General features: G+C 35.3%; 1 protein-coding gene and 1 long non-coding RNA gene across 3 annotated transcripts in view; one reads left to right on the forward strand and one right to left on the reverse strand.

Annotated features, from left to right (window-relative positions):
• The window catches only part of LOC150056276 (sodium channel protein type 3 subunit alpha-like), a 118,661-nt gene extending 104,963 nt beyond the window's left edge, over positions 1-13,698 (forward strand). For both annotated transcript variants that reach the window (XM_090342723.1, XM_090342724.1), the window contains 6 exons: positions 3,375-3,647; positions 4,423-4,476; positions 5,429-5,566; positions 6,547-6,651; positions 9,185-9,455; positions 10,514-13,698. In XM_090342723.1, the coding sequence (XP_090198849.1) occupies positions 3,375-3,647; positions 4,423-4,476; positions 5,429-5,566; positions 6,547-6,651; positions 9,185-9,455; positions 10,514-11,709 (2,037 nt within the window). In that variant the 3' untranslated portion in view covers positions 11,710-13,698. The remainder of the gene's footprint in view (positions 1-3,374; positions 3,648-4,422; positions 4,477-5,428; positions 5,567-6,546; positions 6,652-9,184; positions 9,456-10,513) is intronic.
• Positions 1-19,452, reverse strand: part of LOC150056277 (uncharacterized) — a 65,786-nt gene that overhangs the window by 6,991 nt on the left and 39,343 nt on the right. Inside the window, exon 2 of the long non-coding RNA XR_016537256.1 lies at positions 10,560-10,739. This is a non-coding gene — a long non-coding RNA (uncharacterized LOC150056277). The remainder of the gene's footprint in view (positions 1-10,559; positions 10,740-19,452) is intronic.

The following is a 19,452-nucleotide window of genomic DNA, read 5'->3' on the forward strand; positions in this document are numbered from 1 at the left end:
TCTCCTTTTTCTGATTATATTAGTGTTTGAACTCTGAGACTCATACTTGCTAGGCATCTGCTCTACCACTTGAATAGTGTCCCCAATCCCTTGGCATTGGGTCTACTTTTCAGACAGAATCTCATACTTTTCCTAGGACTGGCATCAGATAGAAATCTTCCTACCTCAACCTCTTAAGTATCTGGAATTTAAGGCGCTCAGACCCAGTTGTTTCTTTTTATTACTTAGCCACTTTGAAATTACTATTGACTGCTGATATTCATTGCAGGAGGACTTTCAGTCCTACTGTTGATTCCTCAAAATGTACAAGAACTAGGTGTTGTGGCTCATACATGCAATCCTAGCTACCAATGAAACCCTTGAAGTTGGACAGGAACAATTTTATTCAGGAAAGTTCAAAAAACTGAATTGAGATTCAGGCACTGGCCCAGGTAAAAAAGTGACACCCTATGTTAAATAAAGTGTGCAAAAGAAAGTTGGAGAAGTATCTCAGCAGTAGAGCAACTGTCTAGCAGCCACAAAGCCCTACTACAAAAATAAATGAAAGAAAAGCAAAATGTTATTGTATATGCATTATATCTTTTTTTTAAATTTGTTTTGGATAAGGAAACAACATTAAGCCATAGTACCCAACAAAATCTGCACATTGTAAGTGACTGAAGTAAATTGCTTGATAAGTATTTCAGGCAAGCCTAAACTTCCATTTACAGATCTCAAATTTGAGGATACAAGTTGAATAAGCTTCACTTTTTCCAAAGCATTTGGAATTTTTTCTGTGGTCCCCTTCCTAGCAGTTACATCATGCATCTAAACATTACATGCACACTTGTCACACCCCTCTCAGTATTATTTTGCACAAAGCCAGCATAGGTTAATCTGCCTCGCAAATGCACATGGATATTGAATTTCTTCAAGGCCAGAAGGTTTTTACATTAGGAGGTGGTTTGCTTGGGGCAATAAAAACCCTTCAGTCTTGAATGCAAAATTTGTTCATTGGGGAGACAGCAGAAAGAAAGAAGGAAAGAAAGAAAGAAAGAAAGAAAGAAAGAAAGAAAGAAAGAAAGAAAGAAAGAAAGAAAGAAAGAAAGCAACTCTCCAGACACTCTGGGAACTTTACCTTTGGTTCTTGCACTACAATTTTATTTCATGGCTACTGTTAACAAATATATAACAATTACCACACCATTTCAACTTATTTTCACAACATTCATTCTATCTTTATTGCTATTCATTGAGCCCTCATGTGGATTTATGTTAATAGTTCATTTCTGAACAGAAGAAGCACTTGTATATTATGGAAAGCTTATAAATTTGCCCTTACCCCCCCCCAAAAAATCTGTAATTCATTCATATGGAAAATCAACATTTCAGCTAAATTTACAATTGGTTTGAAGCTAAGAGACTTTATAAAACCACAGAACCAATTTTACAGAAACTTTCATTTAAAAACTTCCCTGTCCAATATAACATGTATGACCTAATTTCTGAAGGGGTCACAATTCAATTAGCACAGAAATTTTTATTTATTTATTTATATTTACTTTTTATTTTATTATTGGGGTGGTGTATAGAGGGGTTGTGAGCATAATTCTTGTGCAACATTGTTACCCTGTCTCTCATTTTCTCCCATTTCCCATCCCCCTGACTTCCCTTCTCCTCCCCCTCAAGTTATAAAGTTCATGTCCAACAGTGCCTTGTGAGTATCATTGATGCAGTGGTTCATCACTTTGTCCTTTTTCACCATTTCTGTGGTGACCCTTCCCATCCTCAAATCAGATAAACTTACATACAATAAAAAGGGTACCAAAATTAAAACAAAAAGTGACAACACACAGAAAATTTTAAGCAATGTTTTGACTTTAGATTGTGGTGTCAATTTAAAATTCTTTGGAAATGGGGCCAGGAGTTTGGCCTAGTGGTAGAGTGCTTGCCTAGCATGCACAAAGACCCGGGTTCAATTCCTCAGTATCCCACATACATAGCAAAAAGCCGGAAGTGGTGCTGAGGCTCAAGTGGTAGAGGTCTAGCCTTGAGAAAGCCCAAGGACAGTGCTCAAACCCTGAGCCCAAGCCCAGGACTGGCAAAAAAAAATTCTTTGGAAATGAGTTCTAAAATAATGTTTTAGGTTTTCGTGTGTGTGTGTGTGTGTGTGTGTGTGTGTGTGTGTGTGTGTGTGTGTGTGTGTGTCCTAGGGCTTGAAATCAGTGCCTTGGGGGTTCTGGGTTCCTGAGCCTTTTGTTCAAGATTACCATTTGAGCTCGACTTCTGGATTTTTGATAGTGTATTGGAGATAAGACTCTAATAGACTTTCTTAACCATACTAGCTTTGAATCTTGATCTTTGCATCTTTACATCTTGAGTAGCAAGACTTACATGCTGTGTTGTCAGTACCTAGCTTACTTAAGAATTTTTAAATGAAATAATTGTTCCACTTATCAAATGCTTAACAAAAAATAAACCAATACTAGGTATATTAAATTAGGTAAGAAAACTTGCTGTTGGGCTCTTTAGAGATTTTTAGATTCATCTTAATCACTTCTGAATTTGAAGAAATTCCAGGTGGTTTTATTCCTGCTCTACAAAATAAAATAGACTGGTTGAATGAAACATCATTTTCCCCAAAGGGAAATTGTGAAATAATAATATTGATAACATATTCACTATTGTTATGACTAAAATTAGTCTTATCTCCTTAGCATCCTGAGTAGCTTGGATTACTCATATAAACCCCCCATACCTAGCTTGTTTAAGAATTTTAAAGCAATTATTTCACTTAGTAAATAATTAATTAAAATATCCCTAATTTAATATAGTTCTTTTTAAATTAAAGGAAATAAAAAACCTTTGATGTTTATAATTCTACTCTTCCTAGTGATTAAAAAAAAGCTCTCTTAACCTGAGAAGAGTGACTTAAGGCATTGCAACACTTTACTTATGTGTAAAAGTTTCCTTTTTGTCAAATCATCATTCATTATTGCTCTAGAAGACTAATGTATATTGCTGAACAATGATTATTTCCTGATTGTTGTTTAATGCTGTTTTCTTTCTTTCTTTTCTCCCCAGCATGTATATGTTTTCTGATTCCACCTTGCCATATCAGGTTTTTGTTTATTTATTTTCATACTTTATTTCATTCTTGCATATTCAGCTTTTCAGCTTTCCTTAAATCCTTAGCACTTTAGTTGTGTCACCATTTGTTGCTCCTTACCAAATTTGTACTAGAAAATATTAGAAGAAACATATTAAAAGTAGAAGTCTCCTCATATTATTCCTCAACTCCTTCCACATACCTCTTAGAACTAAACACACTAATTAACAGGATGGTTTCCAAATCAAGAATCTTTACCTTCTCTTCTGTTCATGTCCCGCTCTAGGTGGTTGTGAATGCACTTGTGGGAGCCATTCCCTCCATCATGAATGTGCTCCTGGTTTGTCTCATCTTCTGGCTCATTTTTAGCATTATGGGTGTGAATCTGTTTGCGGGCAAGTTCTACCATTGTGTTAACATGACAACAGGTGACAAATTTGATGTTGGTGTAGTGAATAATTTCAGTGATTGTCAGGCTCTTGGCAAGCAAGCCCGATGGAAAAACGTTAAAGTAAACTTCGACAATGTTGGTGCCGGCTACCTCGCTTTGCTTCAGGTGGTAAGTGGCTTCTCTATGAGCTTCCTGAATACTTCACAAAAGATGGTTTCTTTGACACTCATTCTTGGAATGACTTACATTTGACAGTAAGGAAGTAGTTGATGATAAAATATATACTGCTAGTTTAACTGTACTTAAAGAAGATATTAGAGTTATTTAATGTTTATCCTGAAGTTAAACAGGCCTTTATGTAATTACATATCACTTTTGGTTATTTTTCTTGTCTATATTAAGTAATATTGCCACTTTTATTTTTGTGTGGTAGTTGTTTCCAAAGAATCAATTTTAAATATTAAGATAGCAATGTATGCATGGTAGTGATGAGATAAAAGTAATAAATTATTAATTGAGAAGTTTATTGTATTAATGTTTTAAAATCTAATTCTATAGTATTTGGACATACATACAGTAGAACTTAAAATATACAAAATTTCACAAAACATAAAGTTTTACTCAATTAATTGATAACTAGTAAAATTGTATTGTGTCTAAATATAACAATAGGTTTGAATCACAGAGTTTATCTTAATACAAAATGACTAAGATATGGTTAAAATTAATCAAACCACTCATTAAATATTTCCTGCCTATCAAGAGAAATAAAGGAAACAAGTTTCAAACTCTACATACACATAATATTTTTCAATTTCATTTTGTTTCTTCAATCAATTCATTTAAGGCTCTTCATACAGACTTTCACAATGTTGCTCAGAACTTTTTTGTGGTAAGATATCATTGTTTTGGATCAGTTATTTATGGTATATATTGTTTACAGGCCACGTTCAAGGGCTGGATGGATATTATGTATGCAGCTGTTGATTCACGAGAGGTAAGTGTGGCTCAAATATTATTTATACCTACTAGATTTTCCATGACAACCAGAGTGATAATTTAACTGAAAGACTCAGAATTTACTAAATGAAATTGGAATATTACTATACTTCAGTAATGGTTATGTATTTTATACAGATCTATGTAATAAAAGATGTGTGTCAACTGTAAACATCTAATTTGAGACACCAAATGACTCCCATAAATGAAATACCCAGAGCTTTAGTGACTCACTGAGAAGGAAGTTGTTTCTTGTACCATGGAGAGTATGATCAACCAATCTCTGAAACAAGACCTAAGCCGTATGACATAGCAGAGCAAGCAAGTTTCAAGAAAACTCACTTTTTAAAACAGAAATTCAAGTCATTCCTAAGAACATAGCTATGCTTTATTTTCCTTTCAGGAGGTGATGTTCTGCCTTTACTTAAAGCAATATTTCTAAGAACAGCATTTCTAAAAACCACTTTGAAATTATTGCATGCAGTTATGATAATGAGACTAATAATAGGCATAAAATGTTGGTCTTCTTTATATTTTTGCTGTTTATGCTAAAGAATGTTTTACCAGTAAGATAAAATAGGAAAATAGATCCAAGAACAATTGTAAGTTGAGCATATAGGTACATGCTTGGAATCACACTTAAGAGGCCTGAGGGTCATGAGTCAGAGGTGAGTTTGGGCTACATAATGAGACCCTGTCTCAAAGAAGGAGAAGGAGAAGGAGAAGGAGAAGGAGAAGGAGAAGGAGGAGAAGAAGAAGAAGAAGAAGAAGAAGAAGAAGAAGAAGAAGAAGAAGAAGAAGAAGAAGAAGAAGAAAAGGAAGAGTACAATTCTCATATTCTCATGTTACCTAGAAAAATACTTTTATATAAACAAGGTAAAACAGTTTAATATTAAGGACTAGCATCACTATGTTATTGTAAAATACTTAACATTTATAATATTATTTAGGTTAAGCTTCAGCCTGTATATGAAGAAAATCTGTACATGTATTTATATTTTGTCATCTTTATCATCTTTGGATCTTTCTTCACTCTGAATTTATTCATTGGTGTCATCATAGATAACTTCAACCAGCAGAAAAAGAAGATAAGTATACCTCAGCCTCCATCTTTCTTTATTCTGAAATTTTGACTGACACATAACCAAAATAATTGGAATTTTTGTAGCCATGATAAATTAAGTCATGTGTATACTATTTACAGTTCACTACATAGTCTGTTAACCTACCAGTTTGTTCAGAAATTCCTATTCAGAACTGTCTACTGCAGAGCTGATATAGTTTCCATCTCATACCAAAATATGACCACAGTTTCAGGGACTACTCCACCCATTTATCCAACTTCATTTTATTCTAGATGTGATTGTCTCTCTACTATCTTGCCTCATATTTACCACCCTCCCACTGTGGCAACTTTGCCACATGCAGCTACATCACTTTTGCTGAAAACTTCCGAACAAGCCCTGCTCTTACATCTCTATGGCTTTATCTGGGATATTTTCTCTTTCTGGGTTATTGGCCCAGAAAATTTCTGATCATTGTTTAAAGCCTAGACTTAAGGATACTTTCTTTGTAAAGTCTGTTTCTGAGTCTCAGAATTTAAATGTATTGTACCCCCTGCCTTATGTCAGTTTTGTATATCATTATACACTTTTGCTTACATCTCTCCACTTTCTGCCTCATTCAGGAGCAAGAGAGTATATAGTTGTGATGCTGTGCTTGTTGTTTGGAACATAAACATGCTCCCATGTAGTAAAACAATCCATACTAAAATGTACTAGGAAATCATTTTGCCTCATGAAAATAGAACTGAATCCTTAACTTTTCTCCTTTTCACACTTAATCAAGTTAGGACTCTGTACTAGTCAGAAGTGTATGGGCTTATAGGCAATGAATAATATTAAAGTATTCAGAACTTTGCATACATATGATAAACAGAAAAAAATCTCTATTTAGCAGGATCAAATTAAAAACTGAGAAACAAGCAAAATATAGCTCAAATATTTTGATCAAAGTGTTATTGTTACATATGTTGGGATTGTAACCAGTTTTTATACTATGTTTTTACTTTGGAGGTCAAGATATCTTCATGACAGAGGAACAGAAAAAATATTATAATGCCATGAAGAAACTTGGATCCAAGAAACCCCAGAAACCTATACCCCGTCCTGCAGTAAGAATAACTCAGATTCTTTAAAAGTCTGATGTGGTCATATGTCTTTTATAATCAACCTGGGCAATGACTTGGATCATGACATATTAAGTGATATCATTAATATACAACTCTAATTATAAATTACATATTGTGTAGCAAATCCGCAAGAATGATGAGTTGCCAAGCTCAAAAATAAGAAAATTATTTTTTTCATATATTTTGTATTGCAATTAATAGAAGGGTTACATTATATGCACCAGATAGAAGGTGCATTACTTCGCATACGTTTCCCTCCCCCCACACTCATCCCTCATCTTGTTTTCCCCCTTCTCTATCCTCTTTCAAATAACCAAATAAACATATATACAATATATCAGATAACAAGGTAAAATATTGTAACAATATGAGATAACCAAGGGACAGAAAAGGAGGTGAGAGATAACATAGTACATTAAGGACAACAATCACTCATTATATGGCTTTTGTTACAATAGAGCAAAACCTAGATACATAAGGCCATATAGTATGATGCTAAATGAAAGGACGTACAGGATATAGAAACAAAAGAAAATTATTTTTATGACTTGTAAGTTGACAACAAGTCAAGGTTGTCAAACCAAGGTTGTCCCAGCTATTGCCAAAAGCACTCTGGTTTCTGCTCCTCTGATTTCTCATTATTTAGCATTCTCTCATCCTTTATGTTGACGATTATTTCTAGACTGCTCAACTACCTTTGCAGGCTTCCCCTGTTTCTTTTATACTTAAGACTTGAAAATATTCTCAACAATTTTAGAAAGGAAGATTGTTTCCACAAATATAGGAAATGGAACGACTTGGAAAAAATCATATTAAGTGAAGCCCGACCCAAAGGAAAATAGGCTCAATGGATTCCCTCAATTGTAATAACTAGTACATATCTAGACTCCCCTAGCAGAGAATTACAATAGTTCAAAACATAGGTCATCTAGGATGAGACTAAATGAAATGAATTCTAGGATATGGACACAAGAGCTTTATCTGTGTGATTGTTGTTTTTAATGTACCATATTATTTCTCTTCTCTTTTTTTGCCCTTATGATTAATCTAATGCTGTTACTATATCTGACTTCATTATCTGGTATATTGTATATATGTTTATTTGAAACAAGAAAAAATGGGGGAAAACAAGATGATTGGGAGGGCATGGGGTAGGGAAATGGGGACAAAAACATGAGAAGGGGTATCAATGTGTGATAAATAATGCAGCTAATAGCTGAGGGATATAAATGTAATCCCTCTATACATTATTCTGGTAATAAAAAAAAAGAAAAAAGGAGACTTGTTCAGAAAGCATTGTATAAATAATTTCATAACAATGGAATGGCATAACAATGACAAACTATGTTCATAGAGCTGCACTCCAACTCATTTATACCCTTAAATTTGATTAAAAGGAATGAGGTTGGAGTCTACTGAATATAATTATTGTAGCCCAGATCACAAAGACTGATTTACAGAACTGGGACTTCAGAAGTTCAAAAAAATCCTATAAATTATTTCATTTTTTTCTTCTTTTTTTTTGCCAGCCCTGGAGCTTGAACTCAGTGCCTGAGTATTGTCCTTGAGCTTTCTCAAGGCTAGCACTCTACTGCTTGAGCCATAGCACCGCTTCCAGCTTTTTTTGTGTTTGTGGTACTGTGCCATCAAACCCGGGGCTTTCACCATGCTAGGCCAGCACTCTATCAGTTTGCTACCCTCCTGTTCCCTAAGTGGCTTCATTTTAAGATGTATTTACTGTTAGTTATTTAAGTTTGGGAAGATGATGAGTTCATTACAGTTGATTTTGCAGTAATCCATGGAATGTATTTTTTCTAAATTATTTTTAAATACTTTAATGAATACAATTATACTAATAGTCATGTCGGTATAGGAATATTTGAAAACATGATTGTTGAAATGGTTGCTAATTATACCAAGAAGACAAAAAATAAAGTCATGTATTTTTGTTGAAGTTGTTGAAGGATAGATACAGGAGAATGCCATATATGTAAGAAAAAAATACATAGTCACACAGACCTAGTAATGGTAGAACTGAACTGAGGAAATAACAGATAATCCCAAATTCTTAAGATAATCATAGATTCTATCTATATTCACCTACTTTATACATTTTCATTACCAGATGTCCTTATTTTTATAAGAATTATCATGGTTAATAAAATTAAGCAAGTCTCTGCATATTATATGCCAGTTACTGTCAAATTACAGCTTATTTAGCTTTGTCTTTTCCTGAGACTAAACAATACGAAAAAAAATGCTTTGTTATTTTTTGTTGTTTTAAACATGAAGAATTGCTGTTTTTTTTTAACATGGAGCAAAATGGAGCACCAGATTGTTGAAGAAAGTACAAAAAGGATACATATATCTTGACCCTAGGTGGAACTTTATCAGAAATTTTACTGGATCATTGTTTATGATCCATTATGTACTTTGGATCCATTATATACCTATGTATGTTTACTCTCTACTCTCTCTCTCTCTCTCTCCCTCCCCCCTCCTCTCTCTCTCTTAGAACAAATTTCAAGGAATGGTCTTTGATTTTGTAACAAGGCAAGTCTTCGATATCAGCATCATGATTCTCATCTGCCTCAACATGGTCACCATGATGGTAGAGACAGACGACCAGAGCAAATACATGACGTTAGTTTTGTCCCGAATCAACCTTGTCTTCATTGTTCTGTTCACTGGAGAGTTTGTCCTGAAGCTCATCTCTCTTAGATACTACTACTTCACAATAGGCTGGAACATCTTTGACTTTGTGGTTGTGATTCTCTCCATTGTAGGTAAGAACAGGCAAAATACAGAACACATGATGAATCATGACTCTCATCCTAGCTACTCAGGAGGCTGAGATTTGAGGATTGTTGTTTGAGATTAATCAGGGCAAGAGAGTCCAATAGAAAAAAAAAGAACAACTCTAAAAACTACTCAGTTCACCGCTAATATATTTGAATAAAAAGTTTGAAACCTTGGCTATTGGACAAAACTATCTAAAAACTAGGTGATAAATGTTATAAATGATAGATTTTGAGAGAAAGGGTGACTAAATCAGGAAACAAAAATTATCAGATCCTCTCCCACCCTTTACCAAAGTGATAAGCTGGGAGATGAGGCATGTATCTTTGAAAAAGAGATTTGAGGATTGCAGTTTAAAGACAGGGTAGACAGTCTTATCTCTGATTAATCACATAAATAAATCCAGCAATGGAGCCATGGCACAAGTGGTAGAGTGCTAGCTCAGGGACAGTATCCAGATCCAGAGTTCAAATTCCAAGACAGGCAAGAAATGAATGAATGGATGGATGAATGAATAAAAAATAAAATAGTTCTTTAAGAGGTACTGAGAATCAAGTAATTCTTCTCCCTGCAGTTAACACAATCTTTCTAGAAGTAAGAATAATGACATCTAAGCTTGGTCCTGAAAGAAGGGTAGAGATTTAACAATAAAACAGCACACAGGGATATTATAGAAAACCTAATTGAGAAACATTAGGTTAAAGATGGTGCTTTTTTCTAATGAAAATGTCATTATTCAAACATAGGAAACAAAATATTCATAATTTCCCTTTGTTATAGACACATTTTACATGTGTGGATAGTACAGAATTTTAAATTGCCATATTAATATTAACATTATTTTAGCTATTTCACAAATCCGTATTACATATGACATTATAGACTAGGTCAACTCAATAATATTTAATTGCTAACAAAGAGGGTGTTAAATGTTCAGTAAAGAGCTACATCATGATGTTGTTTTCGTAGAATATGCAAAACAAATGATAGATCATTCATATAAACACAAGATATGCACTATTTGAGTTCTATATTTTTCCCGTAGGCATGTTTCTAGCAGATCTGATAGAAAAGTATTTCGTGTCCCCTACCCTGTTCCGAGTGATCCGCCTTGCCCGGATTGGCCGAATCCTCCGCCTCATCAAAGGGGCCAAGGGGATCCGCACGCTGCTCTTCGCTCTCATGATGTCCCTTCCCGCCTTGTTCAACATCGGCCTGCTGCTCTTCCTCGTCATGTTCATCTACGCCATCTTCGGGATGTCCAACTTTGCCTACGTGAAAAGGGAAGCTGGAATCGATGACATGTTCAACTTTGAGACGTTTGGCAACAGCATGATCTGCCTGTTCCAGATTACCACGTCTGCGGGCTGGGATGGGCTGCTAGCCCCGATTCTTAACAGTGGACCCCCAGACTGTGACCCTGATGCAATTCACCCAGGAAGCTCGGTGAAGGGAGACTGTGGGAACCCCTCAGTGGGCATTTTCTTCTTCGTCAGCTACATCATCATCTCCTTCCTGGTGGTGGTGAACATGTACATCGCTGTCATCCTGGAGAATTTCAGCGTGGCCACGGAAGAAAGTACAGAGCCTCTGAGCGAGGATGACTTCGAGATGTTCTATGAGGTCTGGGAGAAGTTCGACCCCGATGCCACCCAGTTCATAGAATTTGCCAAGCTGTCTGACTTTGCAGCCGCCCTGGATCCTCCCCTTCTCATAGCAAAACCAAACAAAGTCCAGCTCATTGCCATGGACCTGCCCATGGTCAGTGGAGACCGGATCCACTGCCTCGACATCTTGTTTGCTTTTACAAAGCGTGTGCTGGGTGAGAGTGGAGAGATGGACGCCCTTCGAATACAGATGGAGGATCGTTTCATGGCATCGAACCCCTCCAAGGTGTCATACGAGCCCATCACAACCACTCTGAAACGCAAGCAAGAGGAGGTGTCTGCTGCTATTATCCAGCGTAATTACAGATGTTATCTTCTCAAGCAAAGATTAAAAAATATATCAGGTCACTATAACAAAGAGACAATCAAAGGGAGGATTGACTTACCTATCAAGGGAGACATGATTATTGACAAACTAAATGGGAATTCCACTCCAGAAAAAACAGATGGAAGTTCCTCTACCACTTCTCCTCCTTCCTATGACAGCGTCACAAAACCAGACAAAGAGAAATTTGAGAAAGACAAAACAGAAAAAGAAAGCAAAGGGAAAGAGACCAGAGAAAATCAAAAGTAAAAAAAAAAAAAAGAAAGAAAGAAAAGAAGAATAAGCAAAGGATGTCTCTCTGTAATCAATTGTTTACAGCCTATGAAGGTAAAATATGTGTCAACTAGACTCCCAGAGGAGATCCATGCCAAACTGACTGTTGCAACACACACTCATGGTCAGTGCCTACACAAGACAGTAATCTCTCTGTTGCTCTCACACTGTTAGGGTTCAACACTGACAAGAGATTGCTGTTTTCATTACCAGCTGACACTGCTGAGGGGAAGTCAAGGCTACCTAGATGAAAATGATAGTGTGCAAAATGATCATTGTAATGACACCAAACACAATTATTAGTACAGCTCTCTCATCCACCTGATTTTTAACTCCATATCTGCCGTATTTTTAAAGAATTTGTTCCAGTGGTTCCTAATTTATAGTTTATTCATGAGGCAATGTCACTATTTTTGTAAACTGAGGTTTATGTTAAGGGGAAATTATATAAGAACCCATGTTCCTACCCCAATGTCTCTCGGATAAAATTCTTCTCAAAACCAGAAAAAAAAATTCTAATGTTAGCTAGTTTCAATTACTTCCATTTTCTACATGGCTTTAACTATTTAAGTGTTTATTCATTGTTTGTTTTTATCTGAGCAGTTACGTGCCTGTAAAGTCTCTTCTGATATTTAAAGGGTTATTTTTATGCAAAGTATTCTGTTTCAGCAAGTGCAAATTTTAATCTAAGTTCCAGAGCTCTATATATTTAATTTTTGCTAAATGTTCCCCAACCCTCCAAAATAGTAACAATAAATCTGTTCTAAAAAAAGAAAGGTATATCTAAAGTATCACTTTAGAATAGTTGTCCTACGTTCAGCTGCAGTATTGCTTTGCCATACTCTGCTCTCAGCAAGGCTGACAACTATGTAAATAGTTATTTTATCCTGTGGTGCACGTTTGGGCAAATATATATATATATGCATATATATAGCCTGATAAACAACTTCTATTAAATCAAATATGTACCACAGTGTATGTGTCTTTTGCGAGCTTCCAGCAGGGATATAACCTGTAACATCGTCACACAGAAATAGTTTGAAAGCTATCACTAACGCATGTTAATATTGTCTATACTCCTATTTTATTCAACCCATTTTTCACAGTCTTAGTTAAAAGAGTTACATGCTGGTGGTAGAATGAATCCAACTTGCTCTCTGTCTCTATGTGAAGAAGACCATTTCACAGTTATTTACACACACATTTAGTTTTGCATTTGTAATTCTACTTTGGGATTATGTCTCTTTTGAACAAATATACTGCATATGGCCTATACTCAAAACCTATACATCATGTTTTGCAAAAATGTCCAAAACTTTTGAATAATGTAAAAATAGGCTCAATTTTATTTGTCAGCATTTGTATATAAGAAAATTATTTTGAGGTTAATGACATGAATATTTAATTTAACTTTATGCTTTTTGCTTTCTATTTTTAATCAGAATTCAAGTCTTTTGAATCTGTAGACTTTTCAGCAGATAATTTCCTAAGATAAAAGCTAGACTATGGGTTTTATGGATTCCTTTGTTATAATATATTTTCTATCATTCTAATAAGTGACATATTGGTCAAGACCTTAACCTAGACAGTTTTCTACCAACTATGGCTGCCTCCAGATAACCATTCATTCATGGAAGTTTGTTTGTTTTTTTAACTCAACTTTTGTAGTATTTGCATATGCAGACTAGGCTTATTTTTTTAATTCCTGCTGTACTGAAGCTATTACAGATATAACATGGGCGCTGTCCTTTTTAGCCATGAACAAAATGGCAATGTTGTGCAATTATTTAATGATATAATTTTTTTTGTTTCTTGCACAAACCAAAAGTCTAATGTTACTTCCTTTTACAAAACTATTTACTGTAGTGTACTGATAAACTGCATGCAGGGAATTGCTATTACTAAAAGAATGATGATCTACTTCATTATTGAGCCAAAAGAATAAATATTTCTTTTTTTATTTTATCTCATTTGTTGGCCTCTGATTCTTTTTTTTTCTTGGCAGTTACAATTATGCATAATTAACCAAACTTTCATTTCACGTGATATTTGTAAAACATAATTGCTTACATAAATTTTACACTGCCCTATTAAATTTCATCAGAATGAAGGCTAATAAAAAGCTGTCTTATAAACATTATGAGTACAAATCATCAGGCCATACATACAAATTTTGGATTAAAAATAGTATAGTAGCCTGTAGAATAATAATCACAACTAATGGCTGTCAATTCCAGTTGATTCCTTTGATGATTAGTATTCTACTCCCAGTTCCTTTGGTAAAACTGATGCCATCTAATTTTTTGGTAACTAACAAATATTATGTACTTTGGTACTTCAATGGTCTCTATGAACTATTCATACATAAAGTATTATTGATAAATTTGGTTAAGTCTTAAACTGAAAAATTTGGTTAAGTCTTTTACGATCTCTTTTATTTTTGTCAGGTCAAAACCAAACTTTTATTCTCAGTGGAAAGCTCATATTTTAAGACAACTTGAATTTCATCTGCAATTAATTATTACCACAAAATAAATTATATAATGTGATAAGTGGAATTCACTTGAGTTCTATCCTTTCAAGTAAACTTACAGGTCTTGCTGTCATCACGGAGGAGCAGAGTATTTGCTTTGTAAAATCCTTACTTTTTTATGTATCCTGATATATAATCATACACAAAGCATTCTTTAAGTAATCTATTAATTAGGATGGATTATATTATCTTCAAAATATTCTAAAGAGCCATTCTTTGAAAAGATAATAGATTAAAAATACCCCACCTTTAGTAGAGATGGTTATTGTTCAGAATATAGAATCATCAGTACAAATTGATTGATTTTTTTTTAAATTACTGCTTCCAGGGCTAAGTTATACAATGACTATCATAATTAAGTCCCAAGTTTGATCACTGAGAAAGAGAGAGAGAGAGAGAGAGAGAGAGAGAGAGAGAGAGAGAGAGAGAGAGAAGACAAGAGAAGAGAAGAAGAGAAGAAGAGCAAGGAAAGAGGGAAGAAGGAAGAAGTGGGGAGGAAAAGAGAAAGAGAGGGACAAGGAAGAAAGGAAGAAACGAAACTATAATTTCATAAGAAAAATTCTTCTATTCATAGATTTCATGATAAAATTCTGCCTGGGAAATCAGTAGTAGAAACAATTAAGGTGACCTTAGGAATAACTATACCATGAAATGAAGGAAACAACTCCATCAAGTGACACTAAAGGTCTAGTCTTTTCAAATTTTTTCATATATTTTTATTGTAATTAATAGAAGGGTTACATTATATTCACCAGATAGAAGGTGCATTACTTCACAAACATTGATACCCTTTCTCATGTCTTGGTCCCCATTTCCCTCCCCCACCCCCAACCCCTCATCTTGTTCTTCCCCATTCCCTATCCTCTTTCAAATAACCAAATAAACATATATAGAATATATCACATAACAAGGTGAAATACTGTAAACATGTGAGATAACCAAGGGACACCAAGAGATGAGAGATAACATATTACATTAAGGACAACAATCACTTATATGGCTTTTCTTTCCATATCCTGGAGGTCCTTTCATTTAGCGTCATAGTATATGGCCTTATATATGTAGGTTTTGCTCTATTGCAAATCTCTGTAGGAGAGCCCAAGGTTTCTACTGATTATGACAAATGAGGGAAATCATTGAGCCTATGTTCCTTTGAGTCTGGCTTACTTCACTTACTAGATTTTTTCTAAGTATTTCCATTTCCTTACAAATGGGGTTATGTCATTCTTTCTGACAACAGCATAGAATTCCATTGTGTATAAATACCACATCTTGCTGACAGCAGCATAGAATTCCATTGTGTACAAATACCACAACTTGTTGATCCACTCATCAACTGAGGGACATCTAGGTTGGTTCCATGTCTTTGCTATGGTGAATAGTGCTGCAATGAACATTGTTGTGCTGGTGGATTTAGTATGCCCTTGTTTCTGGATGATTAGGTAAATGCCAAGTAGTGGAATTGCTGGGTCATAGGGGAGTTCTATGTTTAGCCTTTTGAGGCACTGCCACACTGCTTTCCATAGTGGTTCAGAAAGAATGACATCGCCCCATTTGTTAGGAAATGGAAAGACTTAGAAAAAATCATATTAAGTGAAGTAAGCCAGACTCAAAGGAACTTAGGCTCAATGGTTTCCCTCATTCGTCATAATCAGTAGAAACCTTGGGCTCTACTAGCAGAGATCTGCAATAGAGCATAATCTTGATACATAAGGCCATATACTATGAAGCTAATTGAAAGGACCTCCAGGATATCGAAACAAAAGCCATATAACGAATGATTGTTGTCCTTAATGTACTATGTTGTCTCTCATCTCCTTTGCTGTCCCTTGGTCATCTCATATTGTTATAGTATCTCACTTTGTTATCTGATATATTGAATTTATTTGTATTTGGTTATTTGAAATTTGATAGGGAAGGGGGGAAAACCAAGATGGGTGGGGGGTGTGGGGGGGGGAGGGAAATGGGTACCAAGACATGTGAAAAGGTATCAATGTATGGGAATTAATGCACCTTATATCTGGCAAATATCATGTAACCCTTTTACTAATTACAATAAAAAATGCAAAAAAAAAATACCACATCTTGTTGATCCACTCATCAACTGAGGGGCATCTAGGTTGGTTCCATATCTTTGCTATGGTAAATAGTGCTGCAGTGAACATCATTGTGCTAGTGGATTTAGTATGTCCTTGTTTCTGGATGGTTGGGTAAATGCCAAGTAGTGGAATTGCTGGGTCATAGAGGAGCTCTATGTTTAGTCTTTTGAGGCACTGCCATACTGCTTTCCATAGTGGTTGAACAAATTTGCACTCCCACCAACAATGTAGTAGTGATTCCTCCTGGCCACATCCCCTCCAGCATCTGTTGTTATTAGTTTTCTTGATCCTGGCCATTCTAACTGGAGTGAGGTGGAATCTTAGAGTTGCTTTGATTTGCATTTCTTTTATGACCAGAGATGTCAAGCATTTCTTTATGTGTCTATAGGACATTTTTATTTCTTCTTCAGAGAATACTCTCTTTAAGTCTTTGGCCCATCTTTTAATGGGATGGTTATTTCTTTGAGATTAGTTTTGGAGAGATTCAATTTTATGAGCTGTTGATATATTTTAGATATGAGGCCTTTGTTTGTTATATGGTTAGTGAAGATTCTCCCACTCTGTAGGCTTTCTAGTTAGTTTTCTACCTATGTCCTTTGCCATACAGAAGCTCTGTAGTTTAATGCATTCTCACTTACCCAGACATTATTTGAGTTGTTGTGTTTCTAGGTCCTTATTAAGATAGTTTTGACCAGTGCCAAGAATACCTAGTGCATTTCCTATTCCTTCCTGTAAAATTTTCAGTATATCTGCTTTTATCTCGAGGTGTTTGATCCATTTGCAGTTAATCCTGGGGCAGGGTGACAAAGAAGAATTCAAATTTAGTTTTCTACAGGTGCTTAACCAGTTCTGCCAGCATCACTTGTTGAAGATGCTGTCTTTCTTCCATTCTATTTTTTTGGCTCCTTTATTGAAGATTAGATGGTCATAGATCTATGGGTTAATATCTGGATCCTCAGCTCTATTCCATTGGTCCTCATGTCTGTTCATTTGCCAGTACCAAGCTGTTTTTCTTAATATGGTTCTGTAATAGAGTCTAAAGTTTGGTACTGAAATTCCTCCTGTGCTGTTCTTTCTGCTGAGAATTGTTTTTGCTATATGGGGTCTTTTATTATTCCATATGAAATTTTGGATTGCCTCTTCTGTTTCTTTAAAGAATGACATTGGGTTATTGATGGGATATTGCATTGAATTTGTAGATAGCTCTTGACAAGATTGCCATTTTCACGATGTTAATTCTTCCAATCCAGGAGCATGGGAGGTTTTTCCATTTCCTCAGTTCTGCTTTGTGGAGCATGTCACATCAGGGAAATGGAAACCTGTGCTGTAAAAGGAGGCCTAACTGGAGCCCCAGTGATTATTCCCTGGTCTTGGGACAGCACCTGGCTGAGATGGTGTGTGCTGCCTGGTTGGAAGGTGTGGCTGTGGTTTGTGATGTAAAGTAAGGCTACCTCTGGGATAGGCCCCAGCTCTTCTGCCCTCTCAGACAGCACATGATTCCTATGTTAGCTGAATGGACTTTCTCAGTGAGAGTACCTCCTCCTGCCTGCCCACCTTTGTGCTGATAGGCTCCTGAAACCTATGTTAGCTTAATGGACTTCCTCAATAAATGAGTTCCTGACTTGACTCTTCTCCCTGATTGTCTGATTGTCCTCTGGGGAGAGAGGACTGGGTAAGGGTGGTCAGTTGGCCTTCTCCTTTCTTGGCTCATCCTGGTTGCGGCACGTTCTGTCTATCCCTCCTGCAGGTCGGGAGGGACCGAGGACTAAAAACCCCAACAGTGCTTTAATTTCCTTTTTCAGGGTTTTAAAGTTTTCACTGAAAAGGTTCTTTACAATCTTAGTTAATTCCTAGGTACTTTATTTTCTTTGAGGCTATTGCAAAAGGAGTTGCTTTCTTGATTTAAAGGGTTAGTCTTTAAAAAAGTACATTGGAGCTGGACATGGTGGCTCACACCTGTAATCCTAGGTACACAGGGGGCTGAGACTCTTATCTCCAATTAACCACTAGAAAACCAAAAGTGGTGCTATGGCTCAAGGGGAAAGTTGGTAGCCTTGAGCTGAAGAGCTCAAGGACAGTGCCTAGGCCCAGAGTTCAAGCTTCACAACTGACAAAAAATAAAATACATTGAAAGAAAAATGAAAATATTTATTTTAAAATATTGTATCCCACAAATAATGACTATGTAAATTTACACATCTTATAAACTTTCAAATAGGTAGGATACAATAAATTAAAATGACAATCACTGTTTTTTTTAATTTTTCAACAACTCAGTAATTATTTTTAAAGCGCTGACTATTCTTATGAGAATATAAAAGGAACTGGCTAAGCCACTTGTGACATTTGATTTTTGTGCGATTTGGGCATCAAGTTAACTAAGTAATTCAAGGAAATCAAATTTTAGCCCTGTTTCAGATTCCTGCTGAATTATAAGAGGATGTTGAACCTGAGTCTTGACTCTAGTATTCCTTTAATTACATGTTCCGTATCAAATCCCTTATTAAAAACAAGTAGTTTCCTCAACATGGATAATAATTAATAAAGTTATGTTATCAAAATACTGTTAAAAGAAAAATAAGACTTGACCAGATTTTAAATTCTATTAAGGAAAATTCACCTTATTATAAAGAAAAATTCCACAAAGCTTAAGAATACTTTAAATAATTAACAGATTGTTATTTCTTTTCTACACTACCACTAATAACTAAAAGACAGTATCTGCTATGTAATAAAACACATTAAAGTGAACATGTTACCGACAATTTGTAAAATTTTCTCAGAACACAAATTTTGCAATTATAACATTTGTTGTTAACAGCCCAATAAGGTACCCTAAGGCTCCAGGGACAATTCCTGGAACACTGTTTTAAATCATAAAAGAATAAAATATTCACCTTCTTCTCATAGTAACTTCAAGGACATTGCATTCTATTGCAGAAAAAAAGTAATAATTGATGCATCTTAAACTGAGTTTTATGAGTTCTTCCCCTACAACATCTCTTAATCATCTCTTCTCTTCATTATATTTTTGTCTTCCATAATCTTCCATAATACACTAAAACTTGCATACAAAAGTTTCCAAAT

This window comes from Megascapheus bottae, chromosome 12, assembly GCF_031878675.1.
Source record: "Megascapheus bottae isolate mThoBot1 chromosome 12, mThoBot2.hap1, whole genome shotgun sequence".
Lineage (NCBI taxonomy): Eukaryota > Metazoa > Chordata > Mammalia > Rodentia > Geomyidae > Megascapheus > Megascapheus bottae.